The sequence below is a fragment of the Hirsutella rhossiliensis genome (assembly GCF_020360975.1).
Source record: "Hirsutella rhossiliensis strain HR02 chromosome Unknown scaffold00024, whole genome shotgun sequence".
NCBI classification, from domain to species: Eukaryota; Fungi; Ascomycota; class Sordariomycetes; order Hypocreales; family Ophiocordycipitaceae; genus Hirsutella; species Hirsutella rhossiliensis.
This window is the reverse complement of record NW_025408690.1, coordinates 1-19,283: the sequence shown is the minus strand read 5'-3', so window position 1 is coordinate 19,283 and position 19,283 is coordinate 1. Positions and strand designations below refer to the sequence as shown.

At 57.3% G+C, this 19,283-nt stretch overlaps 1 protein-coding gene across 1 annotated transcript; it reads right to left on the bottom strand.

Annotated features, from left to right (window-relative positions):
* Positions 1-4,362: 4,362 nt before the first annotated feature.
* On the bottom strand, positions 4,363-8,813 carry HRG_11855 (PIF1-like helicase domain-containing protein; the record flags this gene model as incomplete). Its single annotated transcript, XM_044870325.1, has 10 exons — positions 4,363-4,675; positions 4,741-5,177; positions 5,402-5,484; positions 5,742-6,147; positions 6,225-6,285; positions 6,346-6,437; positions 6,635-7,402; positions 7,489-7,932; positions 8,170-8,312; positions 8,369-8,813. 10 exons carry the CDS (start codon positions 8,811-8,813, stop codon positions 4,363-4,365), a joined length of 3,192 nt encoding a protein of 1,063 aa, XP_044714569.1.
* Between the last annotated feature and the right edge of the window lie 10,470 nt (positions 8,814-19,283).

Below are 19,283 nucleotides of genomic sequence, written 5' to 3'. Positions count from 1 at the left end.
CCGCCTCGCGGCGGTCTTCTCGGCAACGACCTCGCAATTGCTTCTGCGTGCTGTCTCCATGCGGTGTCTTCAACCACAGGTTTCCTAGGCTGAATCGGCCGGAACGTTGATGCCGCATTCGCCCGTGATTCGTATCTTCGTAACCGTCCCAGGCTCTCCCCCCGTGCTCTGCGGCCCCTCTCAGAAGCTGCCACCACATCTACACCGGCTCCTGTCGCACCATCTCCGAGCCCCGAACCCGACCCGCTCACGTTCTCACCTCTTCTCCATCCCCGACTGACAACGAACAGGCTTCAGGGTGAGCAACCGCCTCGCTTAACTTCACTGCAGGACTGTCCGCCATGCTGCTGCCTCCTCGACGTCGACTGCCGTAAATTGGCAACAGGCTATAAAGCTTTGGCTCCGGAGCACCTCCACTTGGACAGTCTCGCTTGTTGACGACGCTACTTCTCCCGAATGGGAAGCTCCTAGCCATCACTTCCTCATGGCCGTGGCGTTTCTTCCCTTATAGCTTCCCTATAAAATGCTTCCCTATGGTACCGAGGCGATGCAATACTACCCCTCTATATTCCCCCGTTACCATGCCTATCTATGTGCGTCCACCGTCCCGGCCTCGCCTGGTCTCCACGTGCGACCTGCTACCCCGGCTTTGCCAAAAGCGACCCTTCCATCGCCGTGCTCTCTTTTGCGCACTCCAGCGAATCCTGGCCACTGCCGACCTCCGGCACATGGAGATGGCCGCGACAACCGCCTGCCGCACACTTCAAACCATACTCTTCAGCCCTTCCAACACCATCCTACCAACCTTGCGCATCAGTTCACCATCAATACCCGCCAATCCGCCTCGTCGAGCAACAGCCACAAGGCTGCCGGCGATAACATGTCCATGACGTCCTCATGCAGCCGGACTACCCTTCTAGATTTGCTCCCTCGCCAGCACCAATGTCGCATCAACGGCCTTAATGCTAAAGCGATAGCCAGGACCCCCCTGCCTGTCCTCTTGTAGTCGCTAGCCACCGGAGTCTCGACTTGCAAACCCTCTTGGAAAGTTCTCGTGACCAACTCGCATCCTCCTCCTCAGGTCGACCCATATATCCGACTTCACCGTGTCCCAATAGTAGACTCGACACGGTCGGCACCCGCCTCGCTCAGCCGCACGCAATGCCCATCCAACTACCGACGACCGTCAAAAAGGGAGTCCTGCAATACTACCATAACCTCTTTCTTTCCTTCACTCTCATTCGTTATTGCCCCCTTTGCTATCTACTCCATGCAACGATGACACCGAAGGGGACTACTGGACTTTCTTTCTCCGCAGTCTTACCCACACTAACCTTACCGTTCGCCGACCTCCAACTTCTCGCAACATAGCCATCACCCCTACTCAACTTCCAACCCCCGGCTCCCTACTTCACTCACGACCACAGAACCAGATGGTCGAGACTGCTCGAGAACCTCGCCAGCTCATTCCCGCATACCCCCGCTTCTGATCTATCACCTAGGTAGCATTCACTGACTCTCAAGTCTCCCCGACCCGAGCCACGAGCCCTCTTTCGAGCAGCAAGAAAACCTGCTTTATAGGATGCCTACCTCTACTCTGCCTAACCCTTCCTTTACACTTCCACGGTGACCACATCTGCCATGTTCTCACGATGTCGGCCTCCCAGCTCAACGTCGATACCTCGTCCTCCCGCGGCAACCTCTTGACAGCCAGAAAAATGCTGGCGCCGACATGTCCATGATGGCCTTTGTCCAGCCCGGCTGCCCGTCTAGGTTCGCCTACCAGAATGAGCATCGTGTCAAGGGCTCAACGCAGAAACCCTAGCGAGGGTCTTCCTTCCAACGCCCTCATGGCTGTCGACTCCAGAGTATGCAGCAATCCGGTCAGATCCTGACAATCCATCGACCTGCATCTTCTTGAGCCTTAATATTTCCATATACAACCAACAGATAATCCCCTCGGAATGGACCGAGCAGTGGTTCTTTATGGTCGGCCGTGTTCATCCCTTTGCCCTGACGTGGGAAATCGAGCGACGTGATAGCTTCGAGTCGGAGGATGACAACATTACAGAATACACCATCCCGGCTCTCATCGTCCGCGACCACAGCTACCAGCCGTAGGTGTATGCTCCAGACCTCCGTCACCACTACCATCTCTGACGATGGCCACAGAGTCATCCCTCGCACCCTCGGCTCGGCGGATGCCTTCCCAGCGATACAACCCATTGTCTCCTTCACGGGACCTGTCATCGGTTCCGGCCGCGACCTTCTGCATGGAAACTCGGCTGCGGCCCTTGACGACACCCAGCTGAGCTGTTGCGGCTTTGTCCAGCTCTCGACCTTTATCTGTCCTGGGATTCCGGGCAAAACACCCTTCAAGGGCTTTCATCCCTTTCAACTTTTCGTCATCTTCCCCATTCACGCCAATCCTTGGACCTCCCTATGCAAGAAGATGACCGAGAGGCGCGATAGCCAGTTCCAGCCGAACGCTCTCCTCACCTGCACGGGCAAAATCGCCGGCTTACTCGATCACCAGATCATGACACATGCCCCGGCCTTCGAGCAAGACTATATCTTCATCGTCGTCCCCGATACATGGACTTTCCTTGACAGGGCCATGTCCAACCAGGCTTCTGCGACACAGCTACTGCCGACGACACCCAGGGCTCAGTCGGCAACCCTCGGACTATAGCGATGCGTTGGCCAGGTTTACCTCTACCAAAAACGCAATGCCGCCCCAAGCGGCGCCTCCCCACGCCGCCTGCATCTAGGTCAGTCGATCCTTATGATGACATCAAAGCGGTCATTGCCCGATCCCGACCAAACCCCAACCAAGAGACCGCGACTTTCTCCAGAAATTTCCACCATAGTCGCCGCCTGTGATAGTCGAGGCCCCGCCAAATCCGACACTTCCTCCCTTCTGTCCCACGAAGACCCGGAGACTCAGAGACGGACACCGAGCCAGTCAATCACCCAGCCACATCCGCCTCTGGCCCTATCAGACCTCCGGCGTCAATCTCTTCCCGACCCCACCGCGCCCGACATCCGCCCAAGAATATTCTGTAAAGCAACGAACGAAACAACACAACATGACAAGGAACATGTTTCATCATCCTCAAACTCAAGTGCGAAAGGCCCTAATGGGATATTTCCTTCTCCTCTTGCTCTCCTTTTCACAAAGACAATCCAGTCAAAACTTCTCCAATATACTCCTTATTCTGTTTATATCCACCACTTATAGCACCTGTAAATCCTCAGAGCCTTCCACTCGCCCACACATGCATTACCCACCCACAACTCTCTTCACCCCTGCCGCCTCTCCACGCCCTTTGCGCCTTTGCAAAGCAAAATCTCCTTGCAGCGGCCTAGGCTGCCTCTCTGACGCTCTGTCTCGATTTCACTCACGATAATGCTCTACGTCTCTCGCCGGATCTCCATCTCATATCTCATATCTCACTCTTCTTCCTGTCTTCCTCTCACTTCCCCTGTCTCCTATCTCCTGTCGCCAACTCTCTCCTCTCCCCGACTTTCTCCTGTCGCCATCGCCAACTTTCGTTCCGAAAGGCCTCTTTGCGCGAGCCGCGGCTGGCGAGCCTTCCCCTCGTACATTAATGCCTTGAGGAACGAAAGGCCTTCTAACGTGCCCCGCAGACCCCGCCCTCTCCCCCCAAAGGTTCTCCGCCCCTTGATTGGTCCCTTGTGATTGGTCCCTCCTTGCCTCCCTCCTCGTTGGTCGCTGCCCTTCCCCGGCTTCTGTTGCCTTTTCGCGTGCCTTATCCCACCACTAGGCGCCTCCCACCCTGTCTGCCGCCTGCCGACTCTTCCCGCCTGCCGAACTCTTCATCGCGTCACCTAGCGCGGCCGCCTTGACTCTTCAGCATCACCGTCCAGCCAGCGCAACGCCTCCTCAACGGTCCTCTCGCTCAGTACCTCGAGCCTGGCCTGTGCGGCAGTCATCTCCTCGGGGACCCGGTTGCCCACCAAGTCTCTGTCCCGCACCTTGGACACGAGCATGATGCCGTCTAGAGTTCGGCAGCGCGATAGCTGCACGTACAGGCCGTACGGGTCGCACTGCGAGGGCACCACCGTTCCATCCATCTTCGTCGTCCGTGTCCTCGCAGCTCGAGGGCCACGCGCTCCAGCGTTTTGCCCTGCACCTTGTAGTCCGTGCACGCGAACGCTGCTGCGCACGGCAAACCCTTTCGGCTGACGTCGTTGCGTTGCCACGGCCTTTTTCGCTGGCACTGTATCTTAACGGTCATGGGTGTCAACAAGATCGTGCCCGGCGGCATCCCGACGAAGTGGAGATATCTCGTCGTCTCCGATTCGAGAATGATCCCCGCCGGCGGCCGAAGTGGATCGTCATATCGGCCGAGATCCGATGCCCCGGTACGCCTTGTCGACAATGACCTCCACCGCCGAGTAGCTCGCGCCGTTCACTAGCTTCAGCCCCTGGTGGGTGTTGTGGTTCACGACGATGGGCATCCCGGCCACGAACATGAAGACGGCCGGCACCGGGATCGCGCTATCGTCGCCCTGGTTGAGTATCATGATCGCCTCTTCCTCCGTCGGCAGCTCCTCCTTCCACTTGTGCTCGGAGATGAAAATGCGCATCGTCGACCGCTGCTGGACCCGGAACGCCAGGCTCGCCTCCATGTTCAGGTTCCACCGATTCCTATTGAGCGGCGTCACCACGGTGATGCCCGTCTCCCAAGGGATCCGCCTTCCTCCCGGTAGCACCTTGAGTTGAGGAGGTTTAGATCCGTCCGATCCTGCACGCCTAGACGGATCCGCTTCAGCAGCCTCTGCAGCTCCGGGTCGCCGGCGGCGCGCATCTGCTCGTCCAGCATGACGACCGTCGTGAACCTCTTCCACAGTGCGTGCGCTTTGTCGTGCTGGTGACGCTGCTCGGCCTTGAACGAGTTGTCTACGTCCCACGAGATGGCCGCGCTAGGCAGGACGATCGACCTCTCTTGGACCGGCCGGAACTGCTGAAAATCTCCGCAGAAGAGGACGATGGGGATCCCCCCGAAATCTTGCCGCGATCCGCGAAGCCGGCGAAGCCGCTCGTTCACGGCGTGCAGCGTCCGCGCCCCGAGCATGCTCACCTCGTCGATGACGAGCACATCCTTCTCCTGCCAATCCATTCGAGACTGGCCGTGGATGAACCGCTCCGCCTGTTTCGGCAGCCGCACCCGTCAAGGTCTTTGACCATGTTCGCGCCCCGCCCCTTGGTCTTTAGTGAACCCGCAGGCGGAGTGGATCGTGATGCCGTTGATCCGCGCCGCCGCAGTCCCCGACGTCGCCGTGATCAGCAGACGATTCGAAAGGCTCTTTTACTGAACAGCTCGACGAGTGCCTCGATGATTCGCGACTTGCCGGTACCGCCCTCGCCACCAACGAACTGGCGCAGCTGGCAGGCATCGCCCCGTCGGTCTGCTGCATCAAATCGAGCTGGCGGCATATTATCAGAAAAGCGATGGACTGCCTCTTGTTCAGCGTCAGCCGTGTTGCCAACACCTTGCCCGCCGCGAGGAGGAGGTTGATGGGCCAAACTGAACGTCCATTCCCGCCCCTGCGTCGATAGCGGTCTCGTCGGAGTCGGCCATCGTCATTTCGACCTCGTCCTCCCCGAAACCGGTCATCACCCTTCGCAACGCTGCGCGGCGATCGCTTTCCCAGGCGGCGGGCGTGCTTTGTATCCCTTGGATCATCCTCTCCCTCTCCTTCGAGGCACTTACCTGCTGCGACTTGATAGCCTTGACCTGATCCTGCGGCGGTAGTGCGGCCCCGGAAAATACCCGCCCTGGCATGCTTAACCGCCTCTCCTCGTTCGATCAGCGCCGTGGCCTCGAGCTCGGCCGTCGAGCGCAGCGCCGATTGCTGAAACCGACAGAGCTGCTGTATCATTGCCATGAGCTCCGGCGACTTGGCCGTCACCTGATTCGCTCCCACTGCACCTCGGACGACGTCGATGAGCCGCGTTGCGTCTCCGATGCTGTTGGGCTGATATGTCGCTGCAGACTCCGCGCCCGCCTCGCCTGCTCCACCCTCCTCGACGTGTGCGACCGTCGGGTCGCCATCGCCGGACGAGGCTGCCCATTGCTTGGCGTCGCGTTTTGCGTCTTCGGCGGATCGTCGAAGCAGCTGCACGTTGTCGACGAGACGTGATATTCTCGGGGCCATAGCGTCTCGAGCCCGCGCCCAGATGCTGTTGATCTCACCTGTTCCTTCGCCCAGGAAGGACTCCACGGCACGAACAGCGCAAGATGCTGCACGGCTGCCCTTCAGGGGTGGGTTAGCCTCTCCGATAATGCCCGCTGACAGAGCAGTTGCCATACACACCTCCGGTAGCACGACTCGTCATCGTAGGTGAAGTCCTTGCTCAGGTAGCCGTCGAGGCAGGCGGTAGCGTGCTTGCCCGGCCGCCTGAGCACCTGAACCCAGCGTCGTCCCGGCGCCCATCCATCCTCGAAAGACATCTCCCCCCAAGCCGCCCAGCTCTCGTCGTTGCCGATGCGTTTCAGTCTGACGATCGATATGTAGTCATACAGGCATAGGCCTTTCAGCAGCTCTCCCGGTGCTGGTACGCCTCGACGTGGGAGATTCTCAGGCCTTCTTCTTCGACGACGACCGACTCATCCAAGGTGTCATCCGTAGCCGCAGCGCCACTGGCTTCTCGGAGATGCCGCCATCGCCGAAAGACTTCCCAGTACAGCAGAGAACAGTTCAGGTACGCCCACGCGCTGCTGTCGGTGAACTCGGCCGGATATCCGAGAAGGTGAGCGACGACCTCGACCTGTGATAGCGGACGCTCCGTGAACACGCGGTTCGCCACTCTCATCAGGAACTGTCGCGTCCTGTTCCCCTTGACAGGGTCATCGGTGGCAGCGTCTCCGCCACCGTCCCGCCCTCCGTTGGCCGTGCCATCACCTGTTGAGGCGGCCAGGAGCTCGGCCGCGGCCGCCACACGCTTCCACACCGGGTCCTCCACCTTGGTCGCGTAGTTCGTGACATAATAGATGAGGGCCATTGTCTTGCGCTGCGTCGCAATGAAGGAAATATCATGGTTGTGCCGGAGCCCGACAGCAATAGCCTCGTTCCATCGATTGACCATGCTGTGTGTCCTCCGGATCTGCAGCACCCCGTCTGCCGTGAGGGCGGTCTTGTCGACTAACCTCCATGGCGCCTTGAACCGGCAGAGGTCCCCTTTCCGCCCTCCTTTGCCCAAGGAGTACTTCACACAGGTCGGGCTATGCGTGTGCACCTGCGTCGCGCCGGCACAGAAGTTGGCCTCCTCGATAAACGCGGCCGAGAACTGCGCGGCGTTGTCCAGCAGGGAACCAATACCGCCCGTCACAGATCGCCGCTTGCACGGCGCAAAACTTTCCTGGTCCAGATCCTGCCTTGCACGTCAACCCGGCCCCACTTGGCCATCAGAAGAGTACTTCAGGCTCCCGGTGGCACATCTTAGGTAGGCATTCTTACCTCTGAGAAGACGCTATCGATGTATCGGACGATTCGCTCGCGATACGCCGCCTGATCCTCCCCGTGGATGTCGGCAAGCATCGAGCTGAGATGCGCGTTCCCGTGCAGCCAGAGCAAGCCGTGAACATGAAGCGCCCCTCGTTCGTTCGTCTCCACGGCGCCATAGTACTTGCCGATGCGCCCGAATACCGACTCTTCACCGACCTTCACGTAATGATCGAAGAACAGCTTCATCTCGCGGTGGAAGAACACGGCCGAGCTCATGGGATCCGATATCGCCAGCCGTGCCCGCTTATACGCATCCCCAAGGCCTTCTAAGAACTCCTCGGCCGCGTCGGGATCGCGTGTGCGGTATGCCGCCAGTCGCAGCTTCACCGGGTTCGTAATGTCGTTCGGGTTGATGGTGAACCAGATGGCCGGCACGCCATATCCGACGATGAGCGACTGGATTTTCCGCCGCATATTGAGACGGACCTCTCGACATGGGCTGCCGGTGGCCGTAAAGCGAGAGGCTCCTGAGAAGCTCCTTCACGTCACCATCGGTCGTCTTACCCGAGCTCTCCAACTCGACCCTCGCCGCCGCTAGCCTTTCTGTGGTCATCGAACGCACGATGCGCTCTACCTTGCGGAAGTTCTTCCTCCCACACTCAACATGCTGACGCGGCGGTTCCTCGAGCGCACCCCCGTCTTGAAGACGAGAAACGTGAAGATGTGGTGCAGTGCAAATCGACCACCATGGCGCCGGAGCACGATCTCGGCCCACGCCTGGAGGTTCAAGCTTCGAGACGATACGGGTCTCCGCGGCCGCCTCTGCCTCGACAGCCCTGCCTCGCAAGTTGGCCGTGACCTTCCCGCGTCGACCATGGTCTCTTCAACCAGCCTTGGTCCCCAACGCCAAATGGGAACAGGGTCGGGAACGTCCTGGCAAAGAAGGACGCCTCAAAGGAATCGGTAAACTCACCCCCCCGCGAAACCCGGATGTATGGCTCACAACCACCGTCGCCACGCCCCCGAACCCCCCCGGCTAGGGACCCGACCCACGCTCTCGGGCCCGCACGGCCGTCGTCGGCACCTTCACCAACAGCGTCACAGGCAAACTGCAGCTTCTCCACGTCCGCGACGTCTGGCGGTCCGTCGAGCGCGAACATGCCAGAAGACGTCACCTCGTTGATCGCTGGAACGTTCTGGTCGGGGCAGGCGTCACTTCCATCGCGAACCGCGCCTTCTCCGTTGGGCCCGTGACCTTCACCCTGGCCGCCGGCTTCTTGTCCTTGGTTGAGCAGGGCGAAGAGCTCCTCGATCTCCACCGGCCCCTCCTCGTCCATGGCGCGTTCCGTGGGCGGCACAACGTGCGCCGTCCGCGCTTTCTCACCCAGACGGCTCGTTCCGCTCCATACGATCGCACACCGACGACGGTACCCCGTGTATCGAGTCTCCCCAGCTCTCCATCTCCGCCGCGTCGATCTCGATCTCGGCGTAGTGGGGGTTGTTCCGCTTCAGCCAGACAAGGGCCCTCTCGACCACCCGCCGCCTCACCGACAAGAGACTCGACAGGTCGCTCGGTGCCGGCTTCTCCGCGCCCTGCCACGAGATGTGGATCTCGTCCAGTGCTTGCAAAGGGGTGCGGGAGCACTTTGGTGGCCAGCTCCTGCACATTGTTCGGAAACACCGTGATGTGGCCCTGACATGCCTCGGATACTTCACGCTCTGCCTCTGCCCGCCCGGAATGCTATATCTCGTGACAAACCCGTAACATGAGTTCAGCGAGATGAGCTTCTCTTCGACCGGCGTCAGTCCCTTGAGCTCATCGGGAACATGTGCTCGCAGCCAAGGCGACTGTGAAGGTGGATCGCCGGCGACAGGCTCCTGCGCGCCAGGCATCGGCCACACTCGGCGCACACCGACACGGACTCGCCCTCAGGAAAGCAACTCCGGCATGAAAATGGTGAGCGGCCGCCCTTTGGTACGCAACTTGACAGCCAATGATCCCATGTAATCTCCCTCAACTCTCCTCTCGTACACTTGCGGTAGCACACCATGCAGGTCCGTATCGGCAACGTGCTCGCATCGTGGAACGCCTGATAGAAGTCTCGCACCGTCGACACCTTCCTCTCGAGCGGTATTGGCGTGCACCACGTCTGATCGTTAGACAATCTCTCCTTCAAGGCAAAGTCTTCCTCCAAAAAGCGCAGCACACTCGCCAGGTCTTCGGCCTGCAGCTCCCGTCTCCTATGCCTTCCGATTCCACTTCGGACCTGTTTTATCGGGCGCCCATCCCGGCTAGGAAGACGGGCTCTCTTCTCCGCCTCCGGGACTGCCTCTGTCCGCGCAGCGAGCCGTCCGCTGCCTCTGCTGCGCCATCGTCCACACCCACCTGTGCCCTTGGCCGCCGAACCGGTCCCCGACGGAGCTTGGGCAAACCCCATGCAATCGATGCTGCAAATTGCGCCGTTCGTCTTAGGTCTTGGAAAGTCGTATCCTTGGGCTGGATAGGTCGGAGCGTCGGTCCCTTTTTCGAACGAACACCCGGGACACCGCCGGTCGCCGCCTTATCTCCCTGCCCGTCACCTTCAGGACCCCTCTCCTGGGGCAAAACGGCCGATGAAGGGCGGACTGTTAGAGCCCACTGCCCCTGGTCTCCACGTTCTGTAGGCAACACGAACCTCGGAAGCGGACTCGGTGACTGACGTTGCGCGGAATTTCCGCTGCTGACCAAATTACGGGACTTCCGTGCTCTGCTTGACCGCAAACCGCCTCGCGGCGGTCTTCTCGGCAGTGACTTTGCGATCGCCTCTGCATGCTTTCTCCATGCGGTTTCTTCGACCGCAGACTGCTTAGGCTGAATCAGCCGGAACGTTAATGCTTCATTCGCCACTGATCTGTATCTCCCGAACCGCCCCAACCTTGTCTCCCGTGCTCCGTGCCCTTCTCGGGAGTTGCCCCTGTATCATCTCCGCACCCCGAAACAGGCACTCCCCCGTTCCTACCCTCTTCTCCATCCTCGACTGACAACGAACAGGCTCCACGGTGAGCGGCCGCCTCGCCTAGCTTCCCTGCAGGACTGTCCGCCATGCTACTGCCTCCTCGACGTCGACTAGCGTGGATTGGCAACAGGCTAGAAAGTTTTGGCTCGGAGCACTTCCACTTGGATAATCTCGCTTCTTGGCGTACACTATTTCTTTCCGAGTGGGAAGCTTCCTAACGATCACTCTCATGGCCGTGGCATTTCTTCCTTATAATGCTTGCCTATGGTACCGAAGCGATGCAATACTACTACCCCTTTGTAATCCCCATTTACCCTCCCTATGTGCGTCCACCGTCCCGACCTCGGCTGGTCTCCACGTGCGACCTGCTACCCCAGCTTTGCCAAAGGCGGCCCTTCCATCGCCGTGCTCTCTTTTGCCTCCAGCGAATCCTGGCTACTGCCGACCTCCGGCACATGGGGTGGCCGCGCCAACCGCCCGCCGCACACTTCCAACCATACTCTCCGGCCCTTCCAACGCCGTCCCACCCACCTTGCGCATCAGTTGCTCCATCAATATCTGCCACTCCACCTCGTCGAGCAACAGCCAAAAGGCTGCCGGCGATAACATGTCCACGGTGTCCCTCGTGCAACCGGACTACCCGGCTAGGTTTGCTCCCTCGCCACCACCAACGTCGCATCAACGGCCTTCATGCTAAAGCGACAGCCAGGATCCCCCTGCCTGTCCTCTTGTAGTCGCTAGCCACCGGAGTCTCGACTTGCAAACCCTCTTGAGAGTTCTCGTGACCAACTCGCATCCTCCTCCTCAGGTCGTCCCTATATCCGACTTCACCGTGTCCCAATAGTGGACTCGACACGGTCGGCCCCCGCCTCGCTCAGCCGCACGCAATGCCCATCCAACTACCGACGACCGTCAAAGGGACCCCTGCAATACTACCATAACCTCTTTCTTTCCTTCACTCTCATTCGTTATTGTCGCCTTTGCTATCTACTCCATGCAACGATGACACCGAAGGTACTGCTGGACTTTCTTTCTCCGCAGACTTACCCACACTAACCTTACTGTTCGCCGACCTCCAACTTCTCGCGACATAGCCATCACCCCTACTCAACTTCCAACCCCGGCTCCCTACTTCACTCACGACCATAGAACCAGATGGTCGAGACTGTTCAAGAACCTCGCCAGCTCATTCCGCATACCCCCGCTTCTGATCTATCACCTAGGTAGCATTCTCTGACTCTTAAGTCTCCCCGACCCTAGCCGCGAGCCCTCTTTCGAGCAGCAAGAAAACCTGCTTTATAGGATGCCCACCTCCACTCTGCGTAACCCCTCATTTACACTTCCACGGTGACTACATCTGCCATGTTCTCACGATGTCGGCCTCCCAGCTCAACGTCGATACCTCGTCCTCCCCGCGGCAACCTCTTGACAGCCAGAAAAATGCTGGCGCCGACATGTCCATGATGGCCTTTGTCCAGCCCGGCTGCCCGGCTAGGTTCGCCTACCAGAATGAGCATCGTGTCAAAGGGCTCAACGCAGAAACCCTAGCGAGGTCTTCCTTCCCACGCCCTCATGGCTGTCGACTCCGGGTATGCAGCAATCCGGTCAGATACTGGCAATCCATCGACCTGCATCTTCTTCAGCCTTAATATTTCCATATACAACCAACAGATAATCTCCTCGGAATGGACCGAGCAATGGTTCTTCATGGTCGGCCGTGTTCATCCCTTTGCCCTGACGTGGGAAATCGAGCGACGTGATGGCTTGGAGTCGGACGATGATAACATCACAGAATACACCGTCCCCGCGCTTATAGTCCGCGATCACAGCTACCAACCGTGAGTCTATGCTCCAAATCTCTCTGTCGCCACTGCCCTCCCTGACGATATCCATAGAATTGTCACTCGCACCCTCAGCTCGGTGGATACTTTCCCAACGATACAACCCATTGTCTCCTTCACGGGACCTGTCATCGGCTCCGGCCGCGACCTCCTGCATGGAAACTCGGCTGCGGCCCTTGACGACACCCAGCTGAGCTGCTGCGGCTTTGTCCAGCTCTCCACCTTTATTTGTCCTGGGATTCCCGGCAAACCCCTTCAAGGGCTTTCACCCCTTCAAGTTTTCGTCATCTTCCCCATTCACGCTAATCCTTGGACCTCCTATGCAAGAAGATGACCGAGAGGCGCGACAGCCAGTTCCAGTCGAACGCTCTCTTCACCTGTACGGGCAAAATCGCCGGCTTACTGGATCACCAGATCATGAAACATGCCCCGGCTTTCGACCAAGACTATATCTTCATCGTCGTCCCCGACACGTGGACTTTCCACGACAAGGCCATGTCCGACCAGGCTTCTGCAACACAACTACTGCCGACGACACCCAAGGCGCGGTCGGCAATCCCTCGGACTATAGCGTTGCGTTGGCCAGGTTTACCTCTACGAAGAAACCAAGGCCGCCCAAAGCCCCGCCTCCCCACGCCGCATGCTTCTGGCCCAGTCGATCCTTATGCTGGCATCAAGTCGGTCAATGCCCGATCCCTACCAAACCCCAACCAAGAGACCGCGACTTTCTCCCGAAACTTCCACCATAATCACCGACTGTGACGGTCAAGACTCCCCCAAATCCGATACCTCCTCCTTTCTGTCCCCGGAAGACCCGCAGAGTCAGAGACGGACACCGAACAGGTCAATCACCAAGACACATCCGCCTCTGGCTCTATCAGACCTCCCGCGTCGATATCTTCCCGACCACTGCGCGCCCGACGTCCGCCCAAGAATATTCTCTAAACTTTAAAGCATCAAACGAAACAATACAACATGACAACATGTCTCATCATCCTCAAAATCAACTGCCAAAGGCTCGAATAGCACATTCTCTTCTCTTCTTGTTCTCCTTTTCATGAAGACGATCAAGTCAAAACTTCCCAATATACTCCTTACTCTGTTTATACCTACGACTTATACCGGTAGCACATGTAAATTTTCCGAGCCTTCCACTCGCCCAGACATGCATTACCCACTCACATCTCTCTTCAACCCTGCCGTCTCTCCACGCCCTTTGAGTTTGCGCCTTTTAAACAAAATCTCCCTCCAGCGGCCTAGCCTGCCTCCCCGACGCTCTGTCTCGGTTTCACTCACGATAATGCTCTACGTCTCTCGCCGTGTCTCGTATCTCGACCTCACTCTTCTTCCTGTCTCCAATCTACTGTCGCCAACTCTCTCTCTCTTCTGTAGCCAACTCTTCTCCGGTTCTCTTGTCGCCAAATTTCGTTCCGAAAGGCTTCTTTGCGCGAGCCGCGGCTGCGAGCCTTCCTCTCGTATATGAGGATTGGTGCAGACAGGGTCATAAGTTTCTTGGGCTCTGATTGGTCCCAAATTTGTATGTACGGTCGCAAAACGATCAGCAACTGGATGACGGCTCCTAAAAGTGGGTCCCGGTTTGTTTACTTGGAATGTCGCGTGACTTGGAATGTCGCGTGACATGGAAACTTCACTGACCCAACTCGTCTTGATATCTTGCTTCAAGCCTTCGGCTGAATAATGAGTTCTAGGTCTACTCAAGGGCTCCAAGTTGACTTGGCTTCGATCGTCTGTGCCCGCTGTGGCGAGAAGAAACCGGCAGGTGACTTCGTGAGCAAACGGAAAACTGGCGGGAACACCAGAACTGCCTGGACTGTCGGAGTCGGTGCAGTTCTCATGTCAGCTCTGTCTTCCCGCTCCGTATGACATTCAATACTAACGAAGTGAAGTGTTCAAGATCCCGAGGGGCGATTCTGACGTTGAGGGACCTCGCCGCCCGTCCTTCCTCGCCTGGGAGAGCTAGCGTGAAAAGAGTCGAGGCAGATGCTGACCTGTCGCCTCCCAGCGAGAGATCGGGAACCCAGCCTAGTTCGCCGGAGAAGCTACGACGACTTCATGCAGCTATGACGTTATTCAAAAGTCAATTAGCCAGCCGCACATAGAGCTGGGAACGCCAATTCCACCAACCCAACAAAGCTCGCGGTTCTTCCGGGCGCTGGCCCGTCACCTGCTGAGCAGCCAGCGACCGATCCAGTCGCCTCCCATTTTGATCCATCGACTGCCCGAGGCAACGCAACCAGAATGAATTATTCTTACCTGGCTGCTAGATTTCACAAAGGCGGGAAGGTATCGCAAGATGATCTCTCTACCGCAGGGGCTAGGTTAAGCTGGCCGCTATCCAGCGCGACCATCGATCACGACGTCGTGCAGGAGACTGTGTCCCTGACTCCTTCCATATCTCAACTCGGCGTCTCGGAAGGTTCGGGTGTCCTGGATAAGATGTCCCTTGTGTTTTCGTTGCGGCAGTGTGTTCGGGCTAACAGGAAAGTAGATGCGAGTCGAGATCGGCCGCAGCCGAATGGGGATCAGGTAGCCAGGAAGGGCAATAGAGACCAGTTTTCCGAACCCGATATGGACGCCGAGGACTATTTCAACCTGCTGCTTTCCCCGCTCGACCGCGTCGCTACCGTGAACAATTAGGGCTGATTGTAACTCCGATGCCGAGAACGAAGACGAGAACAGCGATAACGATTCAGTGTATGAAAGCCCTGTTCGTGGTCGCTTGCAGCAGCCGTCTGCGCGGCCAAGACGCGGCCGCCGTGGTCCTGCCCTGGCACAGGAGGGCGGCCGAGACAACCGGAAGACGAATCCAGAGACAACCTCGACGGCAATATCGACTGTCGCGGCCGCCACGGCGTATTCGAAGTCAGTGATAATTCCACCGGAAGAAATGGCGGTCTTCCGTGCACAAGATCCGGCGTGGACTGGCGACCTGGATGCTTGGGCCTTGACGGACTGCGATAGGGCCACCCTCCGTGAGTTCTGGACCAAGCTCAACAATGACCAGATGGAATACTGCAGCCGATGCCGCGAGTGTTGGTTTCAGATGGAAATAGATTATGACGGCATTTGTTCGCGTTGCTATCGAAAGGATGAGAAACGTGGCCCCGACGAGCCTTACTTCTTCTCTGGAAAACCAGCTCGACTTTGGCCCGTACCGACCCGATTGCCCGAGCTCACACCTACCGAAGAGGCATTGATTGCTCGTGTCCATGTCCACGTGACATTATGCTTGTGCGGGGCAGCAGTACAAGTATCGAGGGCACGTCGTTCACTTTCTCCGCGAGGTTGGCTTGGTGTACAACCAGCTCCCTCCTGCCGCGGGAGTTGAACACGGTGTTGCTGCGTCCTGCCAACACGTCGTCACACGCTAATCTCAGCCGGCAATTCACCCGCCAGTTCCGCGTGCGTCGCCAGGCGGTTATGATATGGCTAGACTACCTGCGCCATCATCATCCTGGCTATCGATCCATCGCGATCGACGACGAGCGACTGAGCCAACTGCCCGAGGACGGCAATGTGGTGGACGCCATCCCCAAAGTCAGGTGGAGGCTGCCGATGTGGGACGGAGGAAGATCAGGAGGCAGAGCCTGACCTAGAGGATGCGGCTGCGGTGCCTGACCTGTTGGCCAAGGACACGGAGCTGGATGCTCTGGTCTATTCTCGCGGGTGAATCCGAAGCGGATGCGGGGCAACCCTTGCCACAGGCTCTCCAGGGCAGGCGAGGCACGAGCTCCAGCTTCCCAACATACGGCACACGCCGATCAATGAGTTCAATCACTCTCATGCCCTGCTCTCCTTGGCATTCCCCTGCCTGTTTCCAGACGGCAGAGCCGACTTGTGGAGCCTCGCTTGCGGTCCATTGAGTACGGATTACATCGAGCACGCGATGCGGTGGCACGACGGCCGTTTTGCGCGCCATCCAACCTTCCGCTTTGTCGCATTCAACACCCTGATGCGGTCCCAAGCACGTGCGAGGTCCAAATTCTTCGTGAAGCAACACGATGGCACCCGTGAGCCGCTCACGCGAGCAGCTTATTCAGGCGCTCGAACACGCTGAGGATCCACGGGCGCAGGCGCTGATCAACTCGATCACAAGGCATGCGGTGTCAATTCGCGGTACGCGACCCTTTGGAATAGAAAGAGGCAGGACTCGAGGCGTATGCCTACAGCTTGGGTTGTCCTGGCGCATTCATCACATTTAGCCCGGCTGATTTACACTGGCGGAGCCTCTACCAACACATGCCCTGATATGAAGAGACTCGTCTGAAAGACATGTCCGAAAGGACTTCCTCGAATTCGCAGAAGGGCTCGATAAGGACAACTGGGTTGTCTCGGCCTAATATTCACGCTGTAGAGAGTGTCAGACGTCCAGATATGCTCTACTTCCTCCACAAATGAAGCATCAAATCGGCAGAGCAAATATCACAGGACAGTCTATAAAGACCTCACCTTCTTCCGGATCTAGATAGCAGAATCAAGAGTCTTTCAGTCCCTGATATTATGCCTCCTTTGCTCGTCCTCCGTGAGATATTGTGCTCCTTACATTCTCAGGGATTGCCATGAGCCTGGTTAATCACGGCCTGGTTATTAGGGGCGTGAAATGCAGGCACTAAGCGTAGCATGAAGATACAGTGATCTCGGCCTCGGGCATAATAACTCTCTTCGCTTCACCCCATGCCCGTCTTCTGCTCGAAGCTATACGCCAGCCCAATCAGTTCGGCCTCAGACCAGTGCCGTCCTACAAAGGACATGGCAAGGGGATTGATGGGGCCATCATGACCAGGGTCTCATTTTTGGGTCAGTGTTCGATATTATTGACGTGTTGGCTGGAAAATGTCCCAAGGGTACCGTCCGACAGACGCGCCGATAAAATTGGCCATTTTTGGAGCGTAGATGGTAGGCGACACTATGGCTGTAGGTTGTGCCTCTCCAGGGCGCCGAGCAGTCCGTCGGGGCCCTGGAGCTGTTGAAGCCTTTGCCAGCTGGGCCAGAAGCGTGGGTCGGTGTTGTTGAAGCCAAATTTATCGAGAGCGTCATCCCAAACCGAAGTGCCCCATAGGTTGTTCTCCTCGGCTGGGGCGTTGCGTGTTCGGTTCCGTAAGTCGGCAAGCGTGTGGATATCGGATGAATTCTCGATGAGCTGGGCAAAGTAGTTGGAAGGTCGGTCATCAAGTCCGCCCCGAGCGTCATGGAATCGTCGCGGTCGATAGATTGTCGCTGCCCGCCCTGTGAAGTTGGCTTCAACAATGGTCGCCCCAGCATCTTTCATGATCTTCAATGCCTTATGAAAGGCATCGGCCCAAGGACCTCCTTTCTTCCACAGGTCAGTTGCTTGATCCAAAACATTGTAGGGCACCCCGATGCGTGCTCCCTGGAGAGCCTTCTCATCGCAGGCCTCCACGTAGTCCGGGAGAGTGCCGAACGGTATTGCAGACGTGTAGTTGTCAGCCGAATCCGGTCCTGCGATGGCCTTCAGGACATGTGCCGCGTCCGTACCGTCCGCGCCATAGCCCGACTGAGTCTCGGTGCTCTGACGCTGGGATAACCAGGTAGCGCGAGACAAGTCCTACGGTCGGCTTGATCCCTACAATACCGTTAAAACTCGACGGAAATGAGATGGAGCCGCCTGTATCGGTGCCAATTGCTGCAAAGGCCAGACCCAAGTCGGCAGACACACCGCTGCCGCAGCTCCCAGCAGGGTTCTGATGTGGATAATACGCGGCGTGTGTCTGGCCCCGTATGGCGAATAGCCATGATGAAGAACGCCGGTGCGAAAATCAGCCCATTCGTCCATGTTTGCTTTGCAGGATAATAGCTCCGGCTTCGCGGAGCTTCCTCGCTACCGTAGAATCGTGGGAACCTTTGCTCCGAGCAGGAGAGTCGATCCGGCTTGAGGCTGTCTTAGTTGCCATGATTCACTGCTGGAAGTTCTGGAACTGGCTAAAAGGAGCGTTCAGTACATACCAGTGTTATTCATCTTGTCCATCAGTCGCGACGTTATCCTTGAGAAGGATAGGTATCCCATGCAGAGGCCTGTACTTGCCGTGAGAAAGCAAGCATCAAGTGAGGCACAAAGTCGTGGCTGCTACTCACGAGACGTTTGCCGCCGATATTCCTCTCTTGTCGAGAAACGTTGCAATAGCAAGAGCATCTGGGTTGATCTCGGTGACAGCACGAGCTTTGCCTGAACCTGCCGGATGCGCTCTTGATATGCCTGCTATTAGTTAAGTAGTGTGAACATGATATAAGTGAACGTTCTCGAACCTACATTTACTAAGTCGAAACTATTGAAGCATCCTGTAGAAGTCCTTGCTGAAGGTCTTCGAGCGTAGCATATAATGAGACTAGGAAAGGTCCATTTAGCTAAACACAAGGAGTTAGCATGGAGCTCGCATTTACAAAGACCTATTGCAGTGCCGGGTAAAAAGACGTAACTATTGGTCGAATATGCCGAGACACAGAGAACAGTCAAACAAAGGCACAGGACTGAGATCATCCCCATGTGATTCTCTTTATACATCTTGTTGTTCGTTTAACGTAAGCGAACGAGGCGGCTGCAACATGAATGGCTGAATACTGGTAGTAGATCAAGTAAGAGAAACAGAGATAGCTCTGCATCAAAAGTTCGTATATCGATTTACTGAGAGGTGACTGGTATCTAAATACTATGCTAATGTCCGTTTCTTAGTGACCTTGGTTTCTCTAAAGAAAGAGTGATACAGATCATGCTAGCCTCCCGCAAAGGGGCATAAACCTGAGAAAGCAAGGGCCCCGGCGAGACTAACTTATGTAGGCTCAGGCCGAAACTCTTTTCATTTATATATATGGGACAAGTAGTGGGCTGCGGCATGTACTGAGCTGAACAGGTGATCAACCCTCTCGGCTCTTCTTACTCTAATCCCTTTGAGTGCTCAGGGAACAGCCCCAGGTCACAAACAGGGATTACCGT